Source organism: Trifolium pratense, linkage group LG7 (genome assembly GCF_020283565.1).
Source record: "Trifolium pratense cultivar HEN17-A07 linkage group LG7, ARS_RC_1.1, whole genome shotgun sequence".
NCBI classification, from domain to species: domain Eukaryota; kingdom Viridiplantae; phylum Streptophyta; class Magnoliopsida; order Fabales; family Fabaceae; genus Trifolium; species Trifolium pratense.
In genome coordinates this window covers 40,438,891-40,463,148 of record NC_060065.1, presented here as the reverse complement: position 1 = coordinate 40,463,148, position 24,258 = coordinate 40,438,891, and the positions used below count along the sequence as shown (strand labels likewise).

At 31.1% G+C, this 24,258-nt stretch overlaps 4 protein-coding genes and 2 long non-coding RNA genes across 6 annotated transcripts; 3 read left to right on the top strand and 3 right to left on the bottom strand.

The window, feature by feature from the left end:
- The first annotated feature begins 3,538 nt into the window (after positions 1-3,538).
- Positions 3,539-5,907, top strand: LOC123896252 (probable glutathione S-transferase). Its single transcript, XM_045946664.1, has 2 exons — positions 3,539-3,937; positions 5,309-5,907. Exons 1-2 carry the CDS (start codon positions 3,623-3,625, stop codon positions 5,654-5,656), a joined length of 663 nt encoding a protein of 220 aa, XP_045802620.1. The 5' UTR covers positions 3,539-3,622; the 3' UTR covers positions 5,657-5,907.
- Positions 5,908-8,175: 2,268 nt separating this feature from the next.
- LOC123896253 (probable glutathione S-transferase) lies at positions 8,176-10,493 on the top strand. Its single transcript, XM_045946665.1, has 2 exons — positions 8,176-8,657; positions 9,723-10,493. Exons 1-2 carry the CDS (start codon positions 8,343-8,345, stop codon positions 10,065-10,067), a joined length of 660 nt encoding a protein of 219 aa, XP_045802621.1. The 5' UTR covers positions 8,176-8,342; the 3' UTR covers positions 10,068-10,493.
- Positions 10,494-12,808: 2,315 nt separating this feature from the next.
- LOC123899388 (probable glutathione S-transferase) lies at positions 12,809-16,428 on the top strand. Its single transcript, XM_045950501.1, has 3 exons — positions 12,809-12,979; positions 14,231-15,240; positions 15,728-16,428. The coding sequence occupies exons 2-3, from the start codon at positions 14,926-14,928 to the stop codon at positions 16,070-16,072; spliced, it is 660 nt and encodes a 219-aa protein (XP_045806457.1). The 5' UTR covers positions 12,809-12,979; positions 14,231-14,925; the 3' UTR covers positions 16,073-16,428.
- LOC123899389 lies at positions 12,973-14,223 on the bottom strand. The gene is made up of 3 exons (XR_006805576.1): positions 13,945-14,223; positions 13,747-13,787; positions 12,973-13,640 (listed from the first exon to the last, which is right to left on the bottom strand). It is a non-coding gene; the product is annotated as an uncharacterized LOC123899389 (long non-coding RNA).
- A 3,186-nt stretch (positions 16,429-19,614) lies between the features above and the next one.
- On the bottom strand, positions 19,615-22,817 carry LOC123899387. Its single transcript, XM_045950500.1, has 2 exons — positions 19,992-22,817; positions 19,615-19,955 (listed from the first exon to the last, which is right to left on the bottom strand). Exons 1-2 carry the CDS (start codon positions 20,303-20,305, stop codon positions 19,628-19,630), a joined length of 642 nt encoding a protein of 213 aa, XP_045806456.1. The 5' UTR covers positions 20,306-22,817; the 3' UTR covers positions 19,615-19,627.
- A 753-nt stretch (positions 22,818-23,570) lies between these two features.
- LOC123898731 lies at positions 23,571-24,088 on the bottom strand. The gene is made up of 2 exons (XR_006805408.1): positions 23,815-24,088; positions 23,571-23,719 (listed from the first exon to the last, which is right to left on the bottom strand). It is a non-coding gene; the product is annotated as an uncharacterized LOC123898731 (long non-coding RNA).
- Positions 24,089-24,258: the final 170 nt, after the last annotated feature.

Below are 24,258 nucleotides of genomic sequence, written 5' to 3'. Positions count from 1 at the left end.
TGTGTAATCTTGATAACTCACTTTATGTGATGTTAGTTGTCTCTGTTACTTTGATTATTACCTGACCAGATGGTGATTTACAGTTGCTTTAGAGACATTTTATTATGTTTTTGAGTCTACTGATGTACTTAGGCTTTAATGTAATCCTCTATGAAAAGAGAGTAGTTCTATTGACAAAAGGAGTCAAGACAGACCATTGAGTGAAGTTGAAGAATGTCTCAGAGCTAATGAATGATAATGAGAGTCAAGATATACCGAGTCCGTACAATTTGATGACTGGAGTCAAAAGCGTGAGTCAAACTTGGCCACGTCAGAGTTGAATAGTTGAACGCATAGCTGCATAGTGGGGGAAAGACAGTCTGACTATTTTCTAGTGTAGTACAGTACCATTAGTGTATTGACTACTTTGGGGAATATTCGTTGGTTAGTGGGCTGAACTTACTCCACTCATCAAAAGGCCCAAATTCCAATGTTGATGCTTATATAAAGGGGCCTCTAGACTTAATTTTGGGATCTATCTTGGAGGGAATCGAATCACTCATCATCTGTACTGTCAAGCGCAGCCGTTCTAGTGAAGAGCAGAAGCAACTCTGAGATCTGATAACCGGTGCTTCGCCTCCGTCGTCTGGAGGTTTATTTTTCAATATGATTTGTAAATCTCTTTCAATGGTTGTATTGGTTACTCAGCTCAATATGAGCTAAACTCTCTATAGTTGGAAATATGTGAAGCTTAATTGATTTCAATGTTATTCATGTGATGTGATGTGTGTTTGTTTATGCTACTTTATTTCTCTTGAATTAATTCTATATGTTTTTAGCTTTGCTTGATCACCTTAGATTTAAACACAAGTTCATTGTCATGAGATATCTAGTATTGAATGGATTTAGAGAAATAATATGGTAAGGTATGGACGCAAAACTCTTTCTTAAAGGACTTAGACATAAGCCTTAAGGATATAGTGAGAATGAAGCGGACTAATCTGAACTAAAACGAACTAAGTGTGAACCTAGACATAGGAATCGCCTTAACCGCCGTTTTATCATATAACGTTGTAGACATGCACCCTTAGGTAAGCTTGCTCAAAGTAGTCTTGGCACCACATATCACTCACATAACATCAAATGACATTAAGTGGATCATAAATGCAACTACTCTTACTTGTGATTTCAAACTCTTTTTAATCATTACTTTTACTTTACTGTTGCTACCCAAAATGATGTTTAATTGTTTTTTCCTAATAAGCTTAGATCTAATTGTGAAATTGATGAGACAAGGCTCCCTTAAGCAATCCTCGTGGGATCGATACTTTTCTTATTACTTGCCGCAATAGATTGTGTATACTTGCACAACAACCCGTTCTAACGCACCAACTCCCAATTTTGTTCTTTTCTTTTTATAAAATATATATATATCCAAAATAATTACACATGAGTGAAAAGCAAACAGGCAACAAGCTACGCCGCTAATCCTTTTTAAATGGCAAAATTAATTCTTTTGAAAATTACATCCATAGACCTAGCAGAGACATTGCTATGTTGTACTCTTTTTAAAAGATGCGCAACATCTGGTGCAAGAAAGGTAAAAGTGTCAAACAGAAATGATATAAAAACATATGTTAATTGTCAGAATACACTTTCTCATGTTTGACCGCTTGTGGAACTTAACCACTCCATTTAAAACTCAATAAAAATAAATGAGAGTAAATTAATAGAGGATAACCAAAAACATAGACAACATAATTTTTACTTATTAAAAAATGACCAACGTCTAGTAATACTTTTCTAATGAAATTAACACTTTTTAAAGCGGTTGAATATAAAAGGTTTAAAAAGTATATCCTAAAGCAGGCATACCAATGAAAATAATTTCTTTTGTTCCCGTTCTTTTGGCATATGATGTAACTTATTACATCACGTTGAGTAGTTGAATACTACAAAATTGATCGACCTTATGATGTACTTCATTACATCACACTTGCACAGCACAAGTGCACAACCATGTAAGATTGTCAAAAGAAATTTACACACATAAATAAACTGACGTGGATAGTAGTACCGTACATTTGAACAAAAAACTGGTATTTTTTATTTTACTTTTAATTTACTTTTTGGTAAAGGTTCTTAAAATTGGATATTGAGTTTAATTCATCCTTACAAAACCAATTTATAAAGTGATGATTGTCACTTACTTATAAATTCTGATATCATATTAGAATTGAATATTAGACATAATTTATCCTTATAAAACCGATTATAAAGTGAAAATTGTATTTTTCTTATAAACTCTCGTTCTGATCGATTTACATCTGATATGAAACTTTTTAATAAATGGAAGATTGATATTGATATTCATATCGAGGAGCATATCCTCTTTTCTGGTGCATAATTCAATGGAGCCTGTTCGAATTGACCACAAATAATAAAGGGTCATGTTAAACGATGCCCCCGGGGCACTTGTTAAGCATACTTAAAAAAGAAATAAAAAATAAAATTTATATTGAAAAGACAACTTTTTGTACTTTTGAGACATTGAATGCACATATTTCGAAACAAAATTTTCATTTTAACATGCTTAACCAATGCCCCGGGGGCACTATTTAGCATTTTCCAATAATAAATAATACTCAATTAATGACTCTGATTTAACGCTTATCAAAAAAAAAAGACTCTGATTTAACCGTAGAAAATTTCAATAGAGAGAATTTGCTCTCCATATAGAGCCATTTAACCGACCCAAGTAGAACAAGAGTTGGACCTATTATTGTATGACACAAGATCAAAATTATAGGAGTAGTGTTTAGCATACATAGAATTGAAAATAAATTGAATCGAGTTCATCTGAGCTTAATTTGATTTGATATAAGTTAGAGCTCGAAATTCGGTTTGAGTTTGATATTGACACTTTTTGTAACGTTAATTAGTTAATGAATTAATTAGTAACATTAATTAATTAAATACTAATATGAAACCAATAAATAAGTTATGAGATTAATTATCTAATTTTTAGCCTTTATTTTAATAATCTAATTCATTCAGCTTAAAGCTTATCTATTATCATTTTTCTTCTAATTATACTTTATTGTTTTATTTGAAAAAATTAAATATAAATTATATGCATTAGACTAGTTTAACGGTTAATTTTATCAAATAATACAATTCAATCAACTAGCTTATCTCCTAACTTAACAGCTTTAAGCTACTCCCTCTTTCTAAAAATATAAGTAAAAATTAATGATAAAAACTAATACTTATCTAATCTAAATTTAGACTAAATAAAAATCAACATTTGTTAACCAATTTTACACTAAATCACAATGGTTATTATGTAGCTCTATCCTAACAGCTTAACCTTTTGGGATAATCGATTATTTGACAAGTGGTCTAGAGTTTGATCCATACTCCCGTTACTAATTTTACACTAAATCACACTGGTTTTGCAATATTTTCCCATAGCAGTAGTAAAGTTACATTTGTCTACATCTCCTCATAAATTAATGATTCAATATTCCAAACTTCGCTCTATAAATAAAGAGCTCCAACTCTTGTTTTTCTCACAACCATTCATTTCTGCTTCCATAATAACAATACTATATTTTCTCTTAACTACTACTATTACTAAGCCATGGCTGATGAAGTGATTCTGCTAGATTTCTGGCCAAGTCCATTTGGTATGAGAATCAGAATAGCACTTGCTGAAAAGGGTATTAAATATGAGTATAAAGACGAAGACTTGAAGAACAAAAGCCCTTTGTTGCTACAAATGAACCCTGTTCATAAGCAAATCCCTGTTCTTGTTCACAACGGTAAACCGATTGCTGAATCTCTTATTGCTGTTCAGTATATTGATGAGGTTTGGAATGATAAATCTCCTTTGTTGCCTTCTGATTCTTATGGAAGAGCACATGCTAGATTCTGGGCTGATTATGTTGACAAGAAGGTATATAAATTTGTCCCTTTATATGCTTCATTTGTATGTGATTGTTTGATGCTTAGAATTTCAATATCATTGCTTTTGTTGTCCCTTTTCTCACTAGTTGATGAAAGTTCTATTCATTTGAGGTCTGCATAGTTATGGTTTTGTTAGCATGTTCAAATTGTGCTATGTATCCGCAATTGCAGTGTGATCTTCAATCACGTGTACAACTACATCATAACCGTATTAGAAACTGCATTAGACAATTTAGGCCATGTTTGTTCAAATCTTCTCACCAAAAATTAAAATTGATGAACCCGATTCTTAATTTTCATTATGTCTGATGAAAAATCTTACCTTAAAAATCTCTCAATTAATATATACAAAAAATATTGAGACTAGTATTGTGGATAAATAGGATAGTGTCATAGTGGTGCCACTTGATATAGTTTCTGAAAATTTAAAATTATTTCACACCAAGGTTTTAAATTGCGGTTGCGGTCGTGGATGCGGTTGCGGTCGCAGGTATTGCGATTGCGGCTAATGCGGACACTGCGATGCAATTGCGGCCGTTGCGACGTGAAATAATTTTTTATCCGCACAAACACAGAAAAAATACTATAATTATTGTAATTCCTTATATATCTTTTACTTATAATTCTATATAAATTTTAATTCATTTTTAAGTCATCGAGACATAAGAAGACAGAAACTCTAAAATGAAAGGACATAAAGGAAAAAATAAAGGTGAGATTCTCTGAATTTTTACAAAAAGGAATATTGGATTGAACCGTTGCGGCCGTTGCAGTCAAAACTCCGTTGTGTTGCGGTGAAATGCTGTTGCGTTGCGGTTGCGTTGCGGCATCACGTGTGATTTGAGTTCACACCGCAATTGCGGTCCGATGCGGTTGCAGTGCCTACCGCATCCGCAATATTGCGGCCGCATCAGGTGATGCGGTCCGCAATTTAAAACCTTGTTTCACACCGCAATACGAATCACAGCAATCACAATGACCGCAACCACTACTAACTTTTTTTTTTATTAATTCTTTAATTTACATTTTGTATGCATATGTTTGTGTTTGAAAGCTTTATGTTTAATCCTTTTTCTTAATTATTTAATATAAGCTATGAAGTATATATCCACAAACAAACACTTATATGCTAAGTGATTTTACTATAAACATTTACTTAAGCTAAACAGGGGGTCTTAATATGAATAAATTATGTATCTCAAGAATATTAAAGATCATTCAAATTAGGAGCACTTGTGTTAAACAATACAAACTATTTAATATATTTTATCATGCATTTTATGATCTTTATGGCTGTTTTGTTTTATCTTGCATTTTATGATCTAATTGAGTGTCTATTAATTCTCAATGTCAAAAATAGATACATGAAGTTGGATTGAAGCTTTGGAGGACCAACAAAGGAGAAGAACAAGAAGCTGGCAAGAAGGAATTTATAGAAGTCCTCAAATTGTTAGAGCAAGAGTTGGGAGACAAACCTTATTTTGGAGGAGACAAGCTTGGCTATGTGGATATAGCATTCATCCCATTCTATACTTGGTTTAAAGCCTATGAGACCTTTGGCAACCTTAATATAGAGAAGGAATGCCCCAAGATTCTCTCTTGGGCTAAGAGATGTATTAAGATTGAGAGTGTTTCCAAGTCTCTTCCTGATCAGGATAAGGTCTATGACTTCATTGTAGAAATGAGGAAGAACTTGGGCATTGAATAGAAATGTTGGAGATGTTAGGTTATAATGATTTCACTTGGCTTAACATTTCTGATAGAATAATAATGTTTGTGTACAATAAAAGCCATTTAGATGTGCCAAGCATGACAATGGTGTGGTTTGTTATTATGATGAATGTTTATCTTTGAACGTCACAATTTGAATTTATTTATTTTAAGTTTATGTGAGTTTCTCTACTGATATAGGTCGTTATATTAGTGTTTGGATAAATTAATAAAAAGTGTTTATCACAATTTCTTGAGTTACTCATGTTTTATTTTATTAAGCTTTTACAATATGCTTATCATTGGACTTATGGAAAAGTATATATACCACTTCAAATTTCGCCCATCAATCTTAAATTTATCTTTTTTATACAATTATCTTTTTCTTCTTCAGAATTACCTTTTTAAAAATATCCGACTTATTTTTATTTTATTTTTTTAATTTTTCTTTTTGACTTAATCTTTAAATTTGTAATTGTTTATTTAATGATTGCATGCACATTAATAGAGACCAAGTATATATGAGTGATAACTGAGATAGGGATTATGGAAAAATAGTAACTGAGATAGGGATTATGGAAGATTATAGTTTGTTTTGGACAGTTGGCTTCTTGCCTCCGTAGGAGCTTTGCTTGCTCTATGGCCATTAGGATATTCATCCTCTTACCTTTTAATTTTCTATATTTGTGCATTTTAATTAATTTATAGCTGTTGTGGAATTTCTTTTTCACAAGTCATAACACGCGTTTTCCAAGATCTGGTTCTTCTTGATTTTCGGCAATCTCGGTTCTACCACCTCATCATCTTTTTCATCCTCCTCTCCAGAGGAGTTTTTGCCTTCCGTGAGAATCGAACCATGTACCCAATTCAAGTACGTGTTCAATCCATTTCCACTATCGATTAAGCTACTAAGGTGCGACTTTGTGTGGCGGAACGTCAACTAGAATTTAAAAGTGGGGCGTTTAGAAATTTTTTTTATACTTCAAATTAAAAAAAATTGCATCCCATTTAATTGATGTCTCTTATCTAATTAATAATATAAATTAAGTATACTAATTATTTAATAAATTTATGGGAGCTTCTACTATACATATGAAATTTTTTAATGTATTGGAACATTAGTTCAATTGATTAATAAATTATCGATTATTTTATAAATCAAAAAATTATTTACCGATTATTGTATTTTAAAAATAATAATTTCATAAGAAAAAACACAATTTCAATGTTTTATAAATATTACATAAATTTCCCTAAATTTTAAAAAGGGTTAACTAGTAGTTTATTTAGACTTTAGAGACTAGTGTTTTTTCTTATACGGATCATTGAGCTCAAGTGGTTAATGAGCTTCATCAAAAAAGGACGGATTTCGGGAGAACCCGGGTTCGATTCCTGTGTAGAACAATTTTTTGGCCAAACTTTACTTACCTCACAGCCGAACTCTGGACTATTATTAGGGCCCCTTTCCTTTAAGAACCAAAAGATTATAAAAAAAATTATTGAATTTTTGGTGTAGAATTATAAAAGATTTTTTAATTCCCGTTCCTTTGTTCTTTTGGCACTCGACGTAACCCATTACATCACCATCTTATGATGTACTTGATTACATCATACTTGCAGAATCAAATCCAAATAGAAAAGTACCCACACGTTTGACTAACTAACACTATAGGAGTACTATTTTATTTTACTTGTTGGTCAATGGTCATGGAAAATTGATATTCAATTGCTAAATTATTCTCGAGCCTTTTAATTAATTTGTTATTTTCATTTTTTATAATTAATTATTTTAGTCGGTTAAATAGTTTCTTCCGTTAATTTTTAACCCTAAAATTAAATGAATGAGTAAAATACTGAAATTAGAATCTACAAATAGTTTTTGTAAAAGAAAACGAAAGAAAAAAGTTATTCTAAAATTGTAACAATTTAGGTTTTAAACAAAAAATTGTCACAAATTAGTTGTACAAGTATATTGAAATAAGGAATTACGCATGACAATATGGGACGGGATGAATTTTGTCCTCCCCATATCCAACTTATAAAGTTCGGGTATACTCGTCTCAATTTTTAATGGGGATGAAAATTAGAACTCAAACTCATATTCAAACGGGTTCGAGTATACCATATGAGGTTTGAGTATCTAATCCTCATTATCCACCCCACCCTCGTCTTTTGAAATCGGGGAAAATCCAAATCCAAACTTAATCTCGATCAACTCGGATTTTTTCCATCAAACTTAATCTTGAGGCGGGCGGTTACCTGCTAGTATGAGTTTTTATTGTCATGCCTATCGGTAATGACGAATGCTAATATTTTTAAGAATTACTCTCTCCATCCCAAATTATAAGTAAAAATTGGTCAATAAAATTAAATGTATTTAATCCAAATCTTTAACCAAATAGTTGCTTTGACTCATTTTTACTTATACGTTGAACAGGGTATCAGAAATCTATCTCACCCAAAAAGATCGTCGTATTCCCAAAGTTAAAGATTATCCGCATTTCCTCACATTATTCCATTCCACACACACCTAATTAACATCACATCTACACTACTCTAGACCCTTCTTTACATTCCAAACCCCACTCTATAAATAAAGAGTTTCAACCCTTCTTTTTTTCATATTCACACTCATCCATTTCATTTCTTCAATAATAACAACAATCTAAACTACTAATTAAGCCATGGCCGATGAAGTGATTCTTCTTGATTTTTGGCCAAGTCCATTTGGTATGAGAATCAGAATAGCACTTGCTGAAAAGGGTATCAAATATGAATACAAAGAAGAAGATTTGAGGAACAAAAGCCCTTTGTTGCTACAAATGAATCCTGTTCATAAGAAAATCCCTGTTCTTATTCACAATGGTAAACCCATTGCTGAATCTCTAATTGCTGTTCAGTATATTGATGAAGTTTGGAATGATAAATCTCCTCTGTTGCCTTCTGATCCTTATCAGAGATCACAAGCTAGATTCTGGGCTGATTTTGTTGACAAGAAGGTATATATAAATTTACCCCTTTCTATGATTCATTGCAATTTGCAAGTGGTTGTTTGTTACATAGAATTTATTCATCATTGCTTTTGTAGACCCTTTTCCCCCTAGTTGTTGATAGTTTTATTCTTTTGCATTTTTAGTATTAATTCTTTAATTAACATTTTGTCTGCATAAATTGGTCCTTTTACATTTCTAGAAATACTATTTTACTATGAAATACCGACACTCCTCAGATTTGTCGGACACACACTTACACATATTATAAAATTGAAGTAGGGTGGGATAGGTAGCTCAACTGGTTAAGCTAGTTGAGCTAAGGGTTAAGTAGCAGGAGGTTCAGGGTTCAAGTCTCTGGCAAAGTAGAAAAAAAAAACTAACATAACATTCTAATACTAACAACTAACCTTGCTTATCAAAAAAAAAATAAAAAATTGAAGTATATAATTTTGTCAAATTATTATTGGTGTTGGAGAGTTAATATCCTTTATTCATAGCTATTTAAACCGATTTTCGTAATTATTACCTGTAAGTTTTTTCATGTATATGAATCAAGAAAGAAACTAGAATTGGACATTGAGATTAACTTAATATGATTCAGTCATGTGTATCTCAATAAAGAATTTTGAAGGTAATCCAAATTGGGAACATCACTTGTTTATTTGTTAACAAAAAAATTAGTTTAGGATAGGTACCATATGCAAGTTTAGGTTGAACCACAAACATCATTGAAGATTTGCAATCAAATTTAGTTTAGGAGAGGCAAACTGAATGTAAGTTCAGGGAGAACCGTAAATCTCATTGAAAATTTACAATAAAATTGATATATATCCAACTCCAATGTATGAGTGGAAGATTTAACTATATGTGTCAACTCAGGGAGCACTTTTGTTTCAAAAAATACTAAGCCTATGTTTGGTTTCACAGTGAGTATGCTAGAATCATGGTGACCTACCGTGATTTTACAGAAGCTGCATAGTATAGTCATTATCAGCAAGTAATATGATATTTTTGTCTTTCTGGTTTTTTGAACTTTGTGATCTAATTGTGTTAATTCTCAATGTCAAATAGATGTATGAAGTTGGAAGGAACCTTTGGACCAAAAAAGGAGAAGAGCAAGAAGCTGCCAAGAAGGAATTCATAGAAGCCATCAAATTGTTGGAGCAAGAGTTAGGAGACAAGACTTATTTTGGAGGAGACAAGCTGGGTTTTGTTGATGTAGCACTCATTCCATTCTACACTTGGTTTAAAGGCTATGAGACTTTTGGTAACATCAATGTAGAGAAGGAAAGCCCCAAGTTCATTGCTTGGGCCAAGAGATGTATCCAGATTGAGAGTGTTTCCAAGTCTCTTCCTGATCAGGATAAGGTCTATGACTTCATTGTGCAGATCAGGAAGAGGATAGGCATTGAATAGGTTGGAGATGTTTGGCCAAACTGATTCCACATGTCTTACTCTTAACTTTTCTGATAGAAAAATAATGATATTATGTAATAAAAGGCACTTAGATGGTGTATGTACATGACAATTGTTTTTGTCATGATATAATTTGTCAACCTTCCTTGATGGTTTGAGGGAAAGAAATGTGGAAGGAAAAAAAATACGGAAATCAAAGAATGAATCTAGACTAAACCTTAATCTTTAATCTAAGTTCATTTGTTGGTTTCCATGTTTTTCTTTCTTTCATCTTTCATTCTCTAAAACCAAATTGTGAGTGAAATGTTTGTCTAGGTTCTAGTAGTGGCTTTTATTTTGGTTGTGATTTTGTTTAGTTGTATCTCTCATTTGTAGTTGCTTTTGTAATTGGATTGGATTACTCTATATTCATTTCTCCTATCGTAAGTCTTTTGTTTCTGATCCTTTTCCCAAATTTGTGCTTTTTTTAGTAAAAGTTTTTTGTCATTATGATATTTGCTTCATGTTGAAATTGGAAATTTGGCCTAAGTCAACTCTACAAAGCCGTAAACGTGATAGGGGAAGGGCCAAATGGATTTTGAAGAGGCTATGATATCATGCTGAAATTGAGAATTTGGTTTAACTTAATCCTACAAAACTGACTTGTATATTTGGGTTATCTCATATTTGATGTGAGATTTTTTAACACATTTTAATGGATGACAAAATGAAACCATAGTTTTTTTTTTTTTGAAGAAGCTAAATTAGCCTACCCAAATTGACGCAGAGAGAATCAAACCTCAGACCTCAAGAGGAGCACACTCCCAGGTTCCAAGCTAATACCAATGCACCAACCCCAACCCAAGTGGGTATGAAACCATAAAGTTAGTCTATGATTTTATGGAACCCTCTCAAATAGATTCTGAACATATGTCATAAAAATATCCGTCCAAGAACCACCCTCTTTTACTTGGCTACAAATTTTACTAAATATAAATAAATACCAAAATGTATCTTTACTAGTGTGATTTCACCCGTGCGATGCACGGTTTTTTTTTTTAAATATATATATATTTTTTTTTTAAAAAAAAGTTTCCATTAATCGACATCCTACGCTTATGGTGTTTTTCATTTTTTCATTCTGTAACCCTAACTGAAAGCAAATGCTCTTCATTCTTTCCCTCTTCATACGTTGCCGTTTTCCCCGACATCCAGCGTGAGTTTGTCCTCTCTTGACCAAAAAAACCTCATTTTAACTATTTTTCTTATTGATTAAAACTATTTTTCTTGTTTTGTCAAAAAAAAATATCTTGTGGACTTGTAAAGGGGAGACAGTTCAAGTAAAAAACCTCTATTATTATTTTGCTGCGAGATTCACATCTGAGGGGTGAAAAGAATGAGTTGATGTAGACTTGTAAAGGGGAGACGGTTCAAGTAATATTCTCCTCAAAGGATGAGTTTACGAAGAATTAAACCGGTGTACGGTTACGGTTTAATTCAAAGCTTCGATTTCTATAAATCGAAATTTTTTGCAAGGGCAAAACTGGAAATTCAAGATATAAAAAAACACGAGGTCGGAAGAGATCATTTTAAAAATCAAGCAAGTGAGATAAGCATTGTGGGCTTGGACTATCCAATACAGCCCAAAACTGAGAACTCATTAATTTGGCTAGGGTTTCTATTTTGCCAGCCGCCACCTATTTCCTTTCTCTTCCATTTGCTTTTACAGAGTAACAACAATCCACAAAACAACTCTCATTTTTCGTCTCTAATAGTTTCATTGTTCTCTATGTCTTTCCTTGTATATCGCTTGTCTTCTCCCTCTTTTTCACCCATAAAACATGTCTTTCATCTGATTTTAAATCCATGAACCCATCATGTACTTCTCAAATTGTGAGATGCGGCCACTACATGCAGCTATCGACAGCTAAGGAGACGATTTAAGACAGTGGCAACAGAGGTAAGGTTCTAGTTTTATGGATTTGTGGTTCCTTTTTTCTATTTTTGTGGATATAATTTTTTTGTTATTTTCGAAAAATATTGTAAATGTGCTTGTAATAAAATCTAAACTTTTTGTTTTTTTTTTTAAAAATGTCTTTACTGCGTGTGCTTATTTTTGGATCTACAACATTTTTGTTTTTAATTTCTTTGTAAATCTGCAGGTGATAGGGTAGTATTTATTTCCATTAATCTACTTCTCTGCAGAAACATGTTTTACAATAGAAAATTAGCTTTTTTAAAAAATAAAATATAAGTTGTGGTTCCCTATTATTAACCCGAGAATGATAGTTCATAGCTCAATGGATGTTCAATCGCTGATTTATTTCCTTCAAAAGAATAAAAATTATCCAATTTTTCAAGGATTTTTTCAAGTAATGTAAATGTAGGTCACTATTATTATATTCAGTTTTTTGTCTTTTGTTTTTGTTCTATTGAGCTTAAGCAATCCAACATTTCTATTACATTGACTATAGTGATTGCATTATTTTTAATTGCAGCATAGTCAGTCTAGCTATAGTTGATGTATCATTACTTACTAAACTATTAATTAAATTTAAATTTTAATAATCCTTCTAAAATTCAGACTATTGATTAGATACAAATATATCTATACACATTACTCTGGAAACGTGGATGGTAATGTGTTGAACTATGAGAACGAAATGAGGATGCTGTTAAATCATCGAAGGCACAAATCTGGAGTCTTTTAGTTCTTCAAGTTCTGTATGCATGTTGCTTGCTTTGAAATGTTTTACTAAAGTATTTGGAATCATCCTCCCCCTTTGCGGTTCTGCCATTGCATCACCTCCATCGATACACTGAAGATAGTTAATCTGCATTCATTTTGGCCCTCTATTGTTGGTGTAGGATATTCTCAAATCATTATGCTCCTTCCTTCCTTGACCATAGCTGCTATCACAGTAGCACTCAAGGTAAACATCACCTCCATTTACTTATGCCAAAGCTCTTTTAATATTTCAATCACTTTTAACCCCAAAGGTTCATATTTAATGGATTTAGTTCATTTATTTTAAGCAACCACTCTTTAATCAAAGACAGTCCTTAAATTCCTTTTAAAAAAAATCCTCAAATTGAAATAATCATGCCTACCACATAAACATTTTCCCATTGGGAAAACAAAGTAAGAGTTAGTTGAGCTTAATAAGTTGATAAGTGCTCCAATGGGAGATACGCTTAGCATCATATGTCTATGAACTTGATTGGTTATGCCTTGTTATTTTCCGAATTTGATTTAAGCAAGTGACATGATAAATTGCTTCTTTATTCACATGTCAAAGTCTTCAAAACTTTGCTCTCTTCATTAGTAGTGTAGTGTATGCTCTTCTCAAATACTACTTCCTTGACCATAGCTGCCAACACATTAGTAACCTTGAAAGAATTTTTTAATAAGGTCATAAATTCAAATCCTTATTTGAATGAGGGTGTTATAAAGGTGGAAGCAATATATGCAATCTCATTTTTATGTACTGATATGCTGTTGTAGAAAAAACCAACCAAAATAAATACCTTTAGGAAAACATTTTTTTACCTTTGTGAAAGACAAGCAATATCCTCGTAAGAAGTGAGGCTCACCTATAAAAAAATAGAACAAACATAATCACAAAACTTTATTTCAAACGAAGTAACATAAGTAGATGGTTTATGGCCTGATGCTTTGTTCATATATAATAATATGTACCTATATATAAACTGTTTTTCGTAATCCCATGTTTACATAGTCTATTTGCAAAAAAGTAAATGTTAGTAAATTGCAAATTCTGATAATTATGAAGTAAAAAGGACATCACTAAAATTATGAAGTTAGTAATTTAAGAGGGTATTACTAAAGACAATTTTCATGAAAGAAATGAGTTTCCTGAAAAACTGATCTCTTTACCTTTGAAACTCGGAAGCAAGATCATCGAACCAAGATCATTGAATGAAGTGAGCCTCACCTAAAAAAAGAGCAAACATAATGACAAAATATAATTCTCAATCAAAGCAAATAAATTGCATTGAAAAATAGTTCATGGTCTCAATCTTTGTTCATATATAAGTCTCGATAAAAGCAAATAAATTGCATTGAAAAGTAATTCATGGTCTCAATCTTTGTTCATATATTCATACCTCACAAAAAGTTTGATTGTGTATGAGATCTAATCAAATGAGTTTTCTATTTTCAGGCTCAAGAAATCATCAATCATCATTGCAAAAAATAAAGACAAAGGAAATCAATATTTGCTGCTTAGTTATTGTTGAAGAAATGGAAATAAAGAAAAATGAAAGAAAATAGAAAAATTTGTATTTATAGACAGTTTTGATGTGTAAAAATAATGGGCAATCCTTTGATATTTATAGACAAAGGTTTGAACATAAAAATATAAGTGTAGGTGTAAAGTTTGTGTGCACTCCAAGTTTGTGTGCACTCAATTATTGTATAGGCTCCTACAAAATGACAAAATTTGCAACAAAGACAAAAAAATAAACATTAAATTATAGAAAATACTTGGCCCACCATTTTAACTGGGCAGCTGTCAAAACCGATTAAAAAATTGGAAAAAATGCAACCCACCATTTTGGTAAATCTACAGTGGAAAATTTTAGACACTTATTGTCAAGATTATAGATACTACACTACAATCTAAATAGAATCATCTTTGAACTGCAATTTAGAGTGCTCTCAACAAGAAATATGACAAAGTACATTGTCTCATAGGAAACAATATGCATAAAAATATCCGTCCAAGAACCACCCTCTTTGTTTCAATGAATTGTTTATTGTTTCATTAACATGCTTCTCAACCATTTATACATATTAACAACCAAAACCTAAACACCTAAGTTGATTTTTCTTTTGTTGGAGTCTTCTATCTGAGCAATGGCAGATGAGGTGATCCTATTGAATTTCTGGCCAAGTCCTTATGGCATGAGGGTCCTAATTGCATTAGAGGAAAAGGGTATTAAGTATGAGAACAGAGAAGAAGATTTCAGCAACAAAAGCCTTTTACTACTACAAATGAACCCAATTCACAAGAAAATACCAGTATTAATTCATAATGGCAAATCCATTTGTGAGTCACTAAATATTGTTGAATATATTGATGAGGTTTGGAATGATCGTTCTCCTTTGTTTCCTTCTGATCCTTACCAAAGAGCCCAAGTTAAATTTTGGGCTAACTACATTGACACTAAGGTATTTCTTCTAGCAATTTGAATTTGTTGTGGTCAGCAATGAAGTATTCATGCAGTCGAGAACATTGATGATTGTTGGATCGAGATTGGACAGTCCATATTTCAATATTAAAATATGCATTGAAATTTTTGAACCGATCTCAATCCAACAATCATAGATGTTCACGACTATATGAATACGTGGTTGCTTGCCGCAACAAATCCAAATTCCTCTTCTGGTGCTTCATTACCATGATAATGTTTAGCATAATTAACTTTATTTTTTTAACTTAATTAATTGAATATGTTTTTAGTCCAGTTTTTCAAATTTAGTATATACATAAATTTTGCTAAATTTTAGTCCCTATTTTACTTTTTCAGGGACTAAATAAAGAGACGAAAATTGCTCTTTTTTAAAATTAAAAAAAAAAACAATTTTAACTCTTATCTTTATATAAATAAATGTTAGGAAAATGTGAATTTTGTACTAACTACTATGAATAAAATAGATATATGAGATTGGGTTTAAGTTTTCAAAAGCTGAAGGAGAGGCTAAAGAAGCTGCAAAAAAAGAATTTCTTGAGGCTGTTAAAGTGTTGGAAGAACAACTAGGAAACAAACCTTATTTTGGTGGAGACAACTTTGGCTTTGTGGATGTGGCCCTTGTTCCATTGTTTTGCATGTTCTATACTTATACTTTTGCTGGGAAATTCATTGATGATGAAAAATATCCTAATATCACTTCTTGGGCAAAAAGGTGTCTTAAAAAGGAGAGTGTATCTAAGTCTATTCCTAAAGAAGACAAGGTGAAACGTTTTCTAGAGGAGAATGGACTTTCACAACGTGGACATTAGAGGCACGGTTCTAAGGGGATGTGTCTTCTCGATAAAATTTTAAATTGCAGTTGCGATCGCAGTCACAACTATGATTATATTGTTATCTTTGATATTGTGAAAACTTGTGATGTTGTAATGAATAATGCAGAAACCTTGATGTTTATGACTGCTGTAGGAGTTATGGACCATAAATTATAGAATCATGTTTTTGAATAATAAAAATAGCAGAACAAAAATGGTATTTGGGTGTGCCATTCGTTTTGCTACTTATGATCTTCTCAATGGATATTTCTATATTTCTCAATGCAATATTGTTTAAGGTAATTTTTAACCAAGCTATTAATGTCCAAGTCAAAGTTGTATGAATTCATACTTAAGGAATAATTAAAAGTACATGAGATTAGTGTCGTCCATTTGGGTCGTACAAGACTCGAGAGATTAGTCTCTGCAGTTGCGCGTAGAGAATACTCGGTTTACATAATTGATTTGATTCAACAAGTCCCTCTTTAATCCAAACCAAGTGTTTTTGTCACACTCACAACATAATCATACAACTTCTTCTGATTAGGAAGAGTTTTTGATATATACACTCTCTTTCTCCATGCATCTCTTGGCCCAAACAATGAGTTTTGAGTTTAGGACACTCCACTTCCATTTTGAAGTTACCATACGTCTCATAAGTGTCACCACCATAAAAAGGATTGTCTCCTAATTTCTCCTCTAGTGTCTTAAAGATAGAGATCAACTCTTTCTTCCCTTCCTCATGCTCTTCTCCTTTTGAAAGCCAATTTTTTTTCCAAGTATCATACACCAACATTCAAGATCAATTATGATTGTTTCTATTTAAACACCAAGAAGCTCAAAAGGAACAACTACACTAGAAGCATATGAAGTTAGTTAAGATTAGTTAAATGTTACTTACTTAGCATACAAGCTACAATCACCTACACTAATGTACATCTTAACTATAATGAATTTCCTTTGTATATCACTATAAATTCATGTATGTACATTGATTCATTAAGGAGAATGATTTTTTCACTCTCATTTTGCTCTTCATAATACATAAGGTTTTAAACAAGTTCCCAAACTTTATAATTGAAGTGCGACTAGTGTAAATACTTATAAATTATTAGTTATTTTCGTAAGCTATATTAGTTATTTTCATAAGCTATTTTGGAGAGCTTTTAAACATAAACTGAAAACAGTTTATAGATATGTCATACATTGCTTCAATAAGTTCTCTCAATCGCACAAATGTTTTTTTTTTGTAGATAGACAAAAATGACAAATCATTAAAAACTCACACACACATGTGGAGGGACTAGAGTTCGAACTCCGATCCTAGCGTTCAACTTAGGAATTTCAACATTTCTATCAATTAAGTTATGATTTGTGTACGAGTCGCATAAATGTTTAAAATAAGCTCAAATAAATTCATCAAAACTATAGGATCCAAGCACTAGGAGATTTGAAAGCTTAAAATAAGGTAACAAAAAGTCAAAACAACCCCAAAAGCACAATAATCACAAAACTTCAAAGGTATACGATAATGGTATACTTCACTTTCATAAGCTAAAAAAACAGAGGACCCCAACCCCAATAGTAAATGAGTTTAATTGGTGTGCACCGTCGGTGTAAAAGTTTTTTACACATACATCCAATGACGCGTTGCCACATCACTTAATGAATGTGACACATCATGTGTTTTTAATTACCATACATGATGTGTCATTATATTATTGGACGCATGTGCAAAATAATTTTACACTGACGGTGCATATAAATTAAATTCATAGTAAATATATTAACAAAGATAAAATTCAATTTCATAAGCCAAAAAAAACAGAGGACCAATTAAATTTCAAATCTTCTAATCCATAATTAAGAATGTACAATAGCAAATATAAAACTTCATAACATAAATCACCAAATTTTATATCTATGTTGTGTATTTTTCACAATTTCAGCTTTGGACAGTTTAATAGAAATAATATAAGACCTGATTTCTCTAGCCAATTTCAGCTTTTATCTATTTCAAGAAAATTATTTTTTTTAGAGATTTTGAAAAAAATCTAAAGCTATTTCCCGTTTGTTTACAATCATTAAAATTTATTTTTTTAAGATGGTGAGAGATGATGAATGATAAAAAAAAATGAATTTTGATAAAAGCTATTGAAAATAGATTCTCATTTTGATGGAAAAATAATTTTTTTACTAAAATGATTTTTGAAAAAATCTGAAATAAACACAAGATAAAAAAATAGATATTTTTTTGGAAAAAAATAGATTTTTTTTGTGAAAAATCTGAAACAAACAGAGCCTATGTCATGGAGCGACTCTCAAGAAATAGCCATATTTGCGTCACTTTTATTTGTCAATTTTAAATAGCCATTGGACTAGATAAACTAATAAGATTGCTTTCACTTGTTCAAAAAATAAGATTGCTTTCATGTGACAATTAGATTAATAAAAATTACCGTTGATAACCAATCCATAACTAAATATCATAACCGGATATTAAAATCAAATATCATAATCGGTTTGGTTTTTACAAAACCAATTATAAAATTGGTTATGTTCATAACCACTTTTATAACCGATTTTTACTTTTAAAAACCGGTTTTTGGTTTAATAACTGGTTTTTTTTTTTCAATACTGATTTTTAGTAAAAAAAATCCAGTTTTCAGAATTTATTTTTAAAAAATTCAGTTTTCACTTCCAAAGTTTTTTCAAGATAAAAAGCATCCGATCTTTTTTCGGGAAAAAAGTTTTTGATATTTTTTCGGGAAATTTTTTTCAATTCTTTTCATAGAAAAAGTTCCCGATTATTTCTGGGAATAAAGTTTCGATTTCTGATAAAAAAACAATTCCAGAGTTTTTTTCGGAAAAAAGTTTCCGATCTTTTTTTGGGAAAAAATATCTTATATTTTATTCGGAAAAAAAGTTCCCGATTTTTTCCCCAAAAAAGTTTTGATTTCAGATAAAAAAACAATTCCGGAATTCTTTCGGGAAAAAAGGTTCCAATTTTTTTTGGGAAAAAAGATCTGATATTTTATTCCAAAAAAAAAAGTCTCCGATTTTTTCCAGAAAAAAGGTTTCGATTTCAGAGAAAAATAATTATGAGTTTTTATCGGAATAAAAGTTTCCGATTATTTTTCGGGAAAAAATTTTGAATTTTTTTTTTCGAAAAAAAATTCCCGGTTTTTCCGTAAAAATGTTTCTGATATTTTTTCGATAAAAAACTATCGATTTTAATTTTCGAAAAAAAGTTCCCTATTTTTTCTGGTAAAAAAAGTTTTGATTTCAGATAAAAACAATTCCGGAGTTTTTCTGGAAAAAAAATTTCCGATATTTTTTCGGAATTTTTTTTTTTGGAAAAAAAGTTTCGGATTTTTTCGGGGAAAAATGTTTCGATTTTCAAGAAAAAAAAGTTCTCAATTTTTTCGGGAAAATTTGATTTTTTTTTTTAGACCAAAAGAGAAGTAGGAAAGTGCTACTACCTCAAAATATATAGATAGATAAAAAAGAGAAAGATACCAAAAAAAAGGAGGGGACCAAACCAAAACCTCCTTACATATAAGAAAATCTAAACTTAGGTCTACCAAGTCTATCAGAAGAGTAACTTTCCAATATAGCTTGGGGTAATTCATTCCAGAACGAAAGGTGCACTAGAGTTAGACCAATTTTTGCAAGAGCATCAGCACAATTGTTACCTTCCCTATATATATGGGATATCATGAAGTTCATGTTGGTAATGTTATACATGCAATTGTTCCATCTATTTCTAATCTTCCAAGGAACTAAAGATGCTGACTTAAAGGCAAGCACTACAAGAGTAGAGTCAGTTTCAAGCCAAACATTTCTCCAACCATTATCAGTAGCAATCTCAATGGCTCTCATAGCCCCACATAACTCAGCAAAGTACGCAGTATTAATACCTGTATTTTCAGCAAAACAACAAATGAATTCAACAAGGTGATTTCGAAAGATGCCTCCACAAGCTGAGGAGATTTGAGTCGAGGCACCATCCGTATTACACTTCACCCAGTCAATCAAAGGAGGTAACCAAAACACTTTTGGAGGGTGTATGTTGATATTGAAATGCTTTAGAATTTTGAAATCAATTAAAGAAGAGTTTGAGCACATTGAAGTTTTGTTACCAACAAGAGCAGTATTTGTTGATATCCAAGAGACAACATTTCTCCAATGAGTACTTTTATCATGAAATCTAGCATTGTTTCTAGCCATCCAAATTGAATTTAAGATGTTACCAATGACAGACTTTATAACAATCTTGCACTGAAGGGACCAAGATCTTTCACAAAGGTTCCAAATATCTTCTATACTTTAAAAATGAAGAGTTAAATTAAGGACAGTAGCTAGCCAACACCAAAGAGTAAAGGCAAACCTGCATGTGAAGAAAAGATGGAAAGAAGACTCAAAAGTAGTATTACAGAGGGAACACATAGATGGAAGGCAACACCCTCTTTCCATAAGTTTATCATCTGTAGGGACTTTGTCAAGCATCAACCTCCAAACCAAAAGAGATTTTGAAGGAGGGATATCATTGCACGATTTATCTCGGGGAAAGTTCATTAACCACTTAATAGTTGATTGATTTTGTTGATAACAACATAATTAAAATCTGGAAAAACTTTAAAAATAAAAAAGTATATAGATTAAAAATGTATTGCTTTGGCCGGCAATATATTGTTTGAACATCAACTTTGATTTGAACTATTGAATATTATTAAAGGACAATTTGATTTATTGATATAAACATACTCGCAAACACATTTTAATGAAGATCATCATCTTTATTTTATTTTTTTTGTAAATGAAAGGTATCCTCTGCGCTCAACTGCAGAGACTAATCCCCTCGAGGTAACTGAGATTCATTTAAGGGGTTGACCTCTCTCAACAAATATTTCTCCATACGCACTGGCCAGGGATCGAACCCAGAACCAAATGGTTAAGGACTCAAGTATCCACCACTTGTGTCACACTATTGACCAATTAGCAATAGACATCTATAGGCTTAGCAAATCACATTCATCCACTAATTATTTGCCAAATATCTTGTGTGAACCACTCTCCTAAAGTATTCCAAAACAATTGGCTGGTATGATGGCTGGTTTATTTGATGGTTTATCCAAACAATTGGCTAGGTTTGACATTTCATCTAGACAAATGAGATCTTGACACATACAAGCTTCCATTCATTCAATAATGGTAACAGATGGAACACATGCATTGAGGCCCAAATAGATATATATTTCTCTTCTGTCAGATTTTTTTTTCATTTGTAAAATTTCTTTCTCTCTTCTCTCTCGTACGCTCTCTCTTTTCTCAACATCTCACACTTTCATCTCTCCTCTGTGACCCATCTCATCCTTTATGTTGTATCATCATCTTTATTTTAGTATACTCATACTTGCTAGCACTTCACTCTTTCCAAAGCAATGGCAGAAACAACAAAAAGTAGTACCATTTTATGTTATAAGTTTATATACATATTCATATTACAATTAATCACAAGCTTCATAAAGACTCATAATGTTACCTTGTTTTCCTAGGTATGCATTAGTAATAGGAGCTAATAAGGGAATTGATTATGGGATATGCAAGAAATTAGCTTCAAGTGGTGTTGTGGTGGTTTGAAAGAGTTAGGCCTATCTGACTTTGGTCATCACAAGTGTTCTTTCATTAGCTGAATTCATCAAAGTTCAATTTGGAAAACTTGATATCCCTAGAAGTAGATGTCGGTTGAGGTCAACAACACCCCTTTCGATTATGAAACACGTGTACACACAATTTTAAACTATAATTGTAACTGCAACACACAATAGGTCCTTAGGAAGTAAAATTATTTGTACTAAATATATTTATATTTAATTCATTATTTTATAATCGAGATCAAATGGTTCAAATTGTGATCATTAAATGTATTGATTTTGATTTTGTAGAAAAGGGGTGAAATATCTGATTGGAATATAATACTCCGTTATTCATGTTATTTAAATCTTTCACCACTAGATCAAATCTAATGGTTTAAACTATTTTCACTATTAAAATAAAGAAAATGCTAAACAAAGTATCAATCATGCTATTGACACTGTTTAAAATTGTGCAAATAGAATATCAATCAGGACATCCCTAAAATGAATCAGTCCGTTAAATTTGTACCCAAGTCCTAGTTCGTTGTATGATCTGTTTTAGAATTACACCCTTAAATATGGCAAAAAGTAACTTAACAACTATGGTATTGGGACCACTAAGAAATCTTAGGGACATAAAATAATGAGAGAAGTGGCTCAAAAATGTTTCGATTAGAAGAGGGGATGGAGAAGAGAAAGCTGAGAAATGCATCATATGTGGCGTACTTTTTAGAAAAAATTTAGCATTGTATTTTTTTCTTAAAAGTATTGATCTGTTGTTTCTCCTGAACTCCAAGCTCGAACTCTCTCAACACTAACCAAGGTTTTCTTTATATTTTTTTTCTTGAGAGAATAAATAATGATAACTATTTTCCACAAGAGGGATAAGAACTTGAGGTTTTATTATTTTTCTTCTTTTTGTCCTTGAAGTATATGCAAAATGACTGGGCAAAACAAGTTTTTGATGATATTGAAAGCCTTACAAATGAAAAAATTGGTGAAGGTGCTTAGAGAGTTTCTTAAAGATTACAAAGAAGGAGCATTGGAAACCAACATATATAACTTTTTAATTAACAGAGATTTAATAATTTAACTATTTAATTTCTGTCTTAATAGTTTAATATATAATTTGTTAAAGAGAAATTAACAGAGATTAAAAATTAAATTATTAACTAATGATATTTTTATAAAGAATTGTTGAGATTAAAATTGAAAAAATCAATTTTAGAAGGATCAAAGTTCAAAAAAATAAAATTAGAAGGACTAAAAAAGTAAATTTGTATATTTAATGGGACCAAAAGTATTTTTAACCGTAAAATATATCTCATATAATTCCACAAACAGACAAACACAAACAATATGCATACATTATGACTTACAAATAAAATTATATGATTAAAAGCAACATATAATTAACTGGATTAAATAAACTTTTCGCCTAAAAAAAATTATCAAATTTCACCTTTCGTCCTTATAAAAAAATGTATGTTTTTGTCCTAAAATATTTTTGTGCATGCAGTTTTAGTCCATATTTTAAGCTAATGTACATTTTTGAATGATTACTTTAGAGACGTGTTTAAAATATTATAAAACATTTGTAAAAAAAAAACCTCAAAATTTGATTTTTAGGGTGAGGTTTTATGTTTTATAATTTTTATTTTAACCTTTTGAAATTTAATATTCTCATTTTTAATTGACCTCGTTTTAAAAGTTCTATGTTTTTAAAAATAGTATGGACTAAAACTGCATGTAAAAAAAATCTTGTAGATACAAAACATGCCACTTTTTATGTTGACAAATGATAGAATTTGATAATTAATTTTTTTAGACCAAAAAATTGATTTAACTGTAATTATTTTTCAACATAATTGTTACACTTAGACGCAACCGCAATATTCATTAATGCACTGCGGAGTTGAAGGAGGGTAGCAATGAGTTATTGGACAATCAAAAGTACTAACACAGGGAACACCTTTTATAACAAATTCTATTTGTTCTTCGGGATCTGTGATGTCAAATAAGAATAGAATAAATTTTCTTAAAAGGTGATGTCAAATAAGAAAAATTAGAAATTTAAAATTTGTGTGAAAAATGACTTACCGCCATGAGTAACCACAAGAAAAATCGAAAGAAATATAATCAAAGCACAAAATAAACTTCGAGCCATTTTTTCTTCTTTTGTATGTATATGTAACAAATAGAATTTTTTTTATCACTTTATAAGAAAAAAATCTATTGTTAAATGACTCTAAGGAACGTCAATGTGTCGAGTTCATCCTTTTTTTTTTTTTTTGTTGTACACACCTTGAAGTTCATCCCTTTAACTCACTCAATTGATTACTTAACTGTTAAAGAACTAATATAAAATTCTTGAAGATCATCAAAATTCATTATTCTGTTTCTTATTTTATTAAACTTTCAATATATATTTTTATTTCTCTTTTAGCCTTTCATGATAGGGATTATTAACATAGAAATCACGGTGATTATTAATTATGAAAAAAATAAGTTGTGAAATTAATGCATTAACGATGTGACAACATT

What these genes read in the sequence shown, in the direction of transcription:
- LOC123896253 (XM_045946665.1), top strand. Translation starts at nt 8,343, where the DNA reads ATGGCCGATGAAGTGATTCTTCTTGATTTTTGGCCAAGTCCATTTGGT. An exon ending in CTGATTTTGTTGACAAGAAG is followed by an intron (nt 8,658 to 9,722) that starts GTATATATAAAT and finishes AATGTCAAATAG; the next exon opens with ATGTATGAAGTTGGAAGGAA.
- LOC123899388 (XM_045950501.1), top strand. Translation starts at nt 14,926, where the DNA reads ATGGCAGATGAGGTGATCCTATTGAATTTCTGGCCAAGTCCTTATGGC. An exon ending in CTAACTACATTGACACTAAG is followed by an intron (nt 15,241 to 15,727) that starts GTATTTCTTCTA and finishes TGAATAAAATAG; the next exon opens with ATATATGAGATTGGGTTTAA.
- LOC123896252 (XM_045946664.1), top strand. Translation starts at nt 3,623, where the DNA reads ATGGCTGATGAAGTGATTCTGCTAGATTTCTGGCCAAGTCCATTTGGT. An exon ending in CTGATTATGTTGACAAGAAG is followed by an intron (nt 3,938 to 5,308) that starts GTATATAAATTT and finishes TGTCAAAAATAG; the next exon opens with ATACATGAAGTTGGATTGAA.
- LOC123899387 (XM_045950500.1), bottom strand. Translation starts at nt 20,305, where the DNA reads ATGGCTAGAAACAATGCTAGATTTCATGATAAAAGTACTCATTGGAGA. An exon ending in TTTGCTGAAAATACAGGTAT is followed by an intron (nt 19,956 to 19,991) that starts TAATACTGCGTA and finishes ATGTGGGGCTAT; the next exon opens with GAGAGCCATTGAGATTGCTA.